Below are 5,864 nucleotides of genomic sequence, written 5' to 3' on the forward strand. Positions count from 1 at the left end.
GGGATAGTGCTTTTGATTCACGGTTTTCTAATAAAGGTTTTAAATTTAGGGTCTAGATAGTATAGAAAAATTAAAGTTTTTTTAAGAGACAAAAAAAAGACATGGATGATGACATGTTCAACAAACTTCTTTTGTAAAAATAACATTACTCAATTAATTATATAATAATGATATTTAGGTTGAATTGATAGACCGAATTGGTAGTTTGATGTAGATGCCAAGTTGGCATTGATATCAGCATCCACTTCATTCTTTTTTTTTAATATTTTTTATAAAAAAAAATTTAATCTTTAACTCGTAGGGTTTGTTGTTTACTGTTTAGGACTAAAAATTTAGGATTTGTGTTTCTAAATTAGTATTTGAAATTAAGATTTTAGGGTATTATGATTTAGTCAAACAATTAAAAGTCTTAATTTTATTGCAGGAAAGGTTTATCTATTTAATGGTCATTTTTTAAAAATTTACATCATTATTAAAAAAAAGGTTTAATTGTTGTACAGGTCCCTGTAATTATATACTTTCTGCCCTTTTAGTCCTTGCAATATTTTTAAATGTAATTAAATCCTTATATTTAATGAATTAGGTCATTCTAATCACGGTGTATATAGGTAAAGTATAAATCGGGAGGACTTAATCAGACATAAAAAAATATCAGAGTTGACTAGAATCGACTCAACTCGACCAAATATGAGAACTTAATTGTACCAAAAAATATTAGAAGGACTAAAAGGGACAGAAAGTACACAATTATAAGGACCTGTATGACAATTACACTTTAAAAAAACAAAAAAAATCAAACTTCCGACTTTTAGAGATATGAACAATCAAGAAACACGAATCGCAAAGCATCTAACGGCACCGCTTATCTTAACGACAACTAGCTGACGTGGCAGACCCAGCCGCGGCCCTCCAGTACACCTCACCCTTTATATACACGCGCACCATCCACAATAAAGCGCACGCAAAACCAAGAGCCAGAGACACATACATACACAACACCAAGTTCTCTTCTTCATCTCCTCTTCTTCAATCAATTTCACCTCCTTCTTGGATCTCTCCGATTCCTCTTGATTTCTTCTCGATTTCAACATAGATTCACGGGTCTTGTGATGATCGAATGTTGCGGGCTTCAATTTAGGACAATTTGAAGGAAAATAAAGGAGAAAAGTTGGATTTTTTTTGGTTGATAAACGGTGAAGTGGCGATCGGTTGGCTGATTGTGGATAGACTTTGGATCTTTGGACTTTGTTGAGCTTTGCCCCTTCGTTCAGATGTAATTCTCGGCATTTTTTTTTCTTCTTCTTGTTGTGTTGTTTTGGTGCTGGATTAATGGTTGAATCGTTTGTTGTTTTTTTTTTTCGTAATTTGAGGGTTTGGATTTGGTTTGAATGGTGCTTTGATATGGTTATTGTTTGAAAATTTGGATTTTTTTTGGGGTGATATTGTTATTTTCAGCGAGAAATCCGTTACTTGGTTGATCCTGACGGGTTTAAACAGAATTGTGAACTTGTAGATTGAGGCCCTATCTGTTGAAATTCTTTACAGAAAAACTGATTTCTTTTTTTAAAAATAATCGAAGTTGTGGATTGATGTTTAAATATTTGCTCGTTTGTGTTCTGTTGGCAATCGTTTTGTGGGAGTTGTGAATCGGAACTTGTTGCGTTTGATTTCTTACATTGTTTTTCAGGTTAGATCAGAGATTTGCTCTTGTTTCATGATTCTTGGTTTGTTAGAATATGTAGGATGATGATCAGATGTGTGTAAAGGAAAGCATTCCTTTTAGAATTGGAATTTTTTCCTCGGATTTATGCTAGAATTCTGGAATATGCTTTCTTGCTCATGGTTTCTCTCAATTAGATCTTCCAGCTTTCTTATTTTTCTTCTTCCTTTTTCATCTTCCTTAGCCCAAAAGGATTGTCACAAATTTCATGTGTTATCTGTTTTCTTTATTGTAGGTTAAGCATCACGTCTCTGATTTGTGATGTGCTCAACTATGTTTTCTTTGTTTGGTGGAATTGATAGCTCTTTTTGTGGTCCTTTTAGTTGAGTGCCTTGTTATTCTGCCTGATTTCTGTTTCTTGTGCAATCTAATGATGTATTTGGCATATCTAATTTGTGGTTTACAGAACAAATTTCATAGCGTTTTTCTTTTGTTGATGGGGTATGCATTTAGTGAACCCTCATTGTGTTTCCTCTTTCCTGAACTTGCCACTTGTCTATTTAATTGTATCCAGCATTCTGACGTCTATGTTTGGCAATATGGACAGGTCTTATACTCAGAACCAGAGGAGTTGATTTGTGCATTGTTGGAACTTGTTGAGAAGAGTGCTTCCAGTGAATAGTTTTGACAAACTGGTTCATGCCAGTGTAGATTCTGTAACTCATACTCTCTTTCTCCTCTGCTTTGAGTCTAGGGCACTGCAAGACTTGGCAGTGCCCAATGGATGCAACTACCAGTGGAGCCAGTCCCCCTCTACCATATCACAACATCATAGATCAACCTCTCTCCCTCATCACTCCATTGCAGCAAACATGTCAGCGCTTGCAGCGGCGTTGCTATGGCATTTCAACCCCCGGAGAATTCCCCTTGGCTGCACACCCTTCTGTTGTTCTTCATGTTCTAACCTCTAATCATTTGGATCCTCAGGAGCTGGCTTATCTTGAGGCAAGTGCTTGCTTCTTTGTTTTGCTCTGTTAGGATTGATAATGCTGCTGATTGGTCTTGGGTTTCATGGCAGGCAACATGCAAATTCTTTAGGCAGCCTGCCAACTTTGCTCCTGATACTGAATTATCGATGTCAGAGCTTGCGGCACTTGACATGTGTCAGGAGAGAACCATTTTTAAGCCAATGTCATTTGAGGAGAGGGAGGTCCTTAAGCAACGGTGTGGTGGTTCTTGGAAGCTTGTACTAAGGTTTTTGCTGGCAGGTGAATATTGTAGCCGCAGGGAGAAGTCTCAAGTGCTTGCTGGGCCTGGTCATAGTGTTGCTGTGACCTCCAAAGGGGAGGTCTACACATTTGGATCCAATAGCTTGGGTCAGCTTGGCCATGGTACTCTAGTAGAAGAATGGAAGCCACGCCCCGTCAGGTGCCTTTCGATAATTCATGTTGCTTCATACACTCAATGCAGATTAAAGCCGACCAAGAACGCAATAATTTGCTGCTTTGCAGATCATTGCAAGGCATCAGGATCGTTCAAGCTGCGGTAGGAGCCGGCCGGACTATGCTGATCAGTGATACCGGACGGGTTTATGCATTTGGAAAGGACACATTTGGAGAAACAGAGTTTGGGGTTGACTGGTCTAAGCTACTTACAACACCACAACTAATAGAATCGTTGAAAGATGTCTTTGTCGTCCAAGCTGCCATTGGCAATTTCTTTACTGCTGTCCTGTCAAGAGAGGGTCGGGTCTACACTTTCTCCTGGGGTAGTGATGAAAGGCTAGGCCATCATACACAGCTCAATGACGTGGAGCCTCATCAACTCAAGGGTCCTCTTGAGAACATTCCTGTGGTGCAGATTTCCGCTGGACATTGCTACCTGTTAGCATTGGCATATGCACCAAGGGGCATGTAAGTTCTTATCATCCCCTGTTATCTCTAAACATACAAAGCAAACAAGAGACTTAAATATCAGAAATGGTATTTTTTGAATTGTGAATGCATTTTGTGAGTGATACTCCAATTTGCGATTGTCGTGCAGGTCAGTATACTCAGTTGGCTGTGGTTTAGGTGGGAAGCTTGGACATGGTACTAGGAGTGATGAAAAGTACCCTAAGCTGATTGAGGAGTTTCATACTTTGAATTTGCAACCTGTGATGATTTCAGCTGGATCCTGGCATGCTGCTGTCGTGGGTCGAGATGGAAGGGTGTGCACTTGGGGATGGGGTCGTCACGGCTGCTTGGGTCATGGGAATGAGGACTGTGCGATTGCACCCAAAGTGGTGGAAGCATTGAGCCAAGTTAAGGTTGCACATGTTGCCACCGGTGACTACACCACATTTGCGGTGTCTGAGGACGGCAATGTCTATTCATTTGGAAATGGAGAATCCTTAAGTTTGGGGCATGCCACAGGAGCAGATGGCCAGGTTTGGATTGATTTTTTCCAATTTTGCTATTTATAAACATCTTTTATGATTAAGTTCGTTCTTATTCTCCTCTTTTATTCATGAACAATTGGTCATTCTTATATAATAGCACTCCATTGGCATTTCATAGCTGTTCTTCCAATGAACTTCTGTCCCCTGAATTTCATTTTGATATTCAGCATTTACATTTCTAATATTCATACATAACGAACACTTTCTGAATTTTGTTAAGGTTCGAAAATGATAGCCTCTTCGCCGAATTTCTATAAATATATTTCCGGAATTTGATTACTTATTCAAATAAGAGATGGAATTCATGATGATACTATTTAACTTCAGCTGATACTGACTTTTGTGCTTTTTTTCCTGATTATCAGCCCAGTAGGGAAAATGTGCTCATTCCCAAGCTGGTCACTTCACTGAAATTGGAAAAGGAGAAGGTAGTGCAAATCAGCCTCACCAATTCTGTCTACTGGAATGCCCACACATTTGCCCTCACAGACAATGGGAACGTCTACGCATTCGGATCAGGGGACAAAGGGCAGCTTGGCATCCAACTCGACATGCAACAAATGGAGCGGGGGAATCCTGAACAGGTTGAGATTGACCTCAGTTAACTCTCAAAATTCTTCATTCTTCATGGTTTAATTGCATCTCATCAGTCATCATCAAACTCTATGACTATCATTAACAGCATTAGTGTTCATAGTCCCTATTCAGTCCATTCATCTCTTTAAATTCCTTGTCTATATTTATCAGCCATGTGTAAAGAATGAACTGTTGCTTGTACAGTGCATGATCAAACCGTTTGTCATTCAGGTCTTAAGTGAAAAACTGCAAAATCAGAGCCCTCAAACAGGCAGTTGATTTCAGTTGAACACTTAGATGAAATTTGTCAACTTTTTCTTTTAAGTGTGTGTTCTTTTAAGTTTTAAGAAGGTCAAGTGGGTTGTGGACCCATTGGCTTGTCTTCCATTTTGCCATCTATCTGAGCCTGGTCCCTTGCATGGTGGCAATGGTGCTGTCCCTTTTTGGTTAAGTGTTGTTACTATGGGGGACCCTAAAATCATGTCCTTATCAATGTGGGGTCTTCTTAAAGAATGCTTTATTTTCAACTGGGTATGGTTTCCATCATTATGGAATCAGTTCTTAGTTTATTTAGCTATGCACACTGGTGTCTACTTAGCTTATTATAAGGGGGGTGTGTTTTTAGCTATTCATAGTTTTAGTTCCCCCAATTGGTTGCCTTGACTGGATCCACAAACACAAACATTCACAACTTTTACCTTTGTTTTTTTGGCACATTTTTAAGACTATCAATGTAGCAGTAAACAAATAAGAGATGGTATCCGAACTCAAAATTTTTAATTTCTAAATTATAAAATTTATTTTTGTAAAGGAATTAAAAGGCTAATTTTCTCATATGATTTCTTTTTGTTTTAAGTTGTCAAGATTGGTCAAAGTAGAAGTTTTTGTTTAGGTTTTATAACCCAAGTTGGCAAATATATGTTTGGACCGCTTAAGTTATGTATTTATTCGAAATAAATTGGGAGTAGTATAATAAGGTAAGAGAATAGTATGAAAATATTCTTATAGAGTAGTATGATAAGGTAATTAGAGTAGGATGATAATATAAGAGAACTGATTAAAATAGTATGAAAATATGTTTAGATACTGGTTGTCTTGGAAATAGTGGCAGAGGGAACATGATATTAATGCGAAGTTGCGGGGGTCATGACTGTCTTGCATATCTGGGGAATGGTTGGAATTTGGAAG

General features: G+C 38.2%; 1 protein-coding gene across 1 annotated transcript; it reads left to right on the forward strand.

The window, feature by feature from the left end:
* The first annotated feature begins 973 nt into the window (after positions 1-973).
* LOC120261570 (ultraviolet-B receptor UVR8-like) lies at positions 974-5,016 on the forward strand. The gene is made up of 6 exons (XM_039269508.1): positions 974-1,273; positions 2,268-2,665; positions 2,739-3,088; positions 3,172-3,573; positions 3,704-4,088; positions 4,466-5,016. The coding sequence occupies exons 2-6, from the start codon at positions 2,441-2,443 to the stop codon at positions 4,703-4,705; spliced, it is 1,602 nt and encodes a 533-aa protein (XP_039125442.1). The 5' UTR covers positions 974-1,273; positions 2,268-2,440; the 3' UTR covers positions 4,706-5,016.
* The last annotated feature ends 848 nt before the right edge of the window (positions 5,017-5,864 follow it).

Source organism: Dioscorea cayenensis, chromosome 5 (genome assembly GCF_009730915.1).
Source record: "Dioscorea cayenensis subsp. rotundata cultivar TDr96_F1 chromosome 5, TDr96_F1_v2_PseudoChromosome.rev07_lg8_w22 25.fasta, whole genome shotgun sequence".
NCBI classification, from domain to species: Eukaryota; Viridiplantae; Streptophyta; class Magnoliopsida; order Dioscoreales; family Dioscoreaceae; genus Dioscorea; species Dioscorea cayenensis.

Bases quoted from the DNA above. Each gene is read 5' to 3' on its own strand.
- LOC120261570 (XM_039269508.1), top strand. From the start codon at position 2,441: ATGGATGCAACTACCAGTGGAGCCAGTCCCCCTCTACCATATCACAAC. The intron at 2,666-2,738 runs GCAAGTGCTTGC...GTTTCATGGCAG, and splicing joins AGGAGCTGGCTTATCTTGAG to GCAACATGCAAATTCTTTAG. The intron at 4,089-4,465 runs GTTTGGATTGAT...CCTGATTATCAG, and splicing joins CCACAGGAGCAGATGGCCAG to CCCAGTAGGGAAAATGTGCT.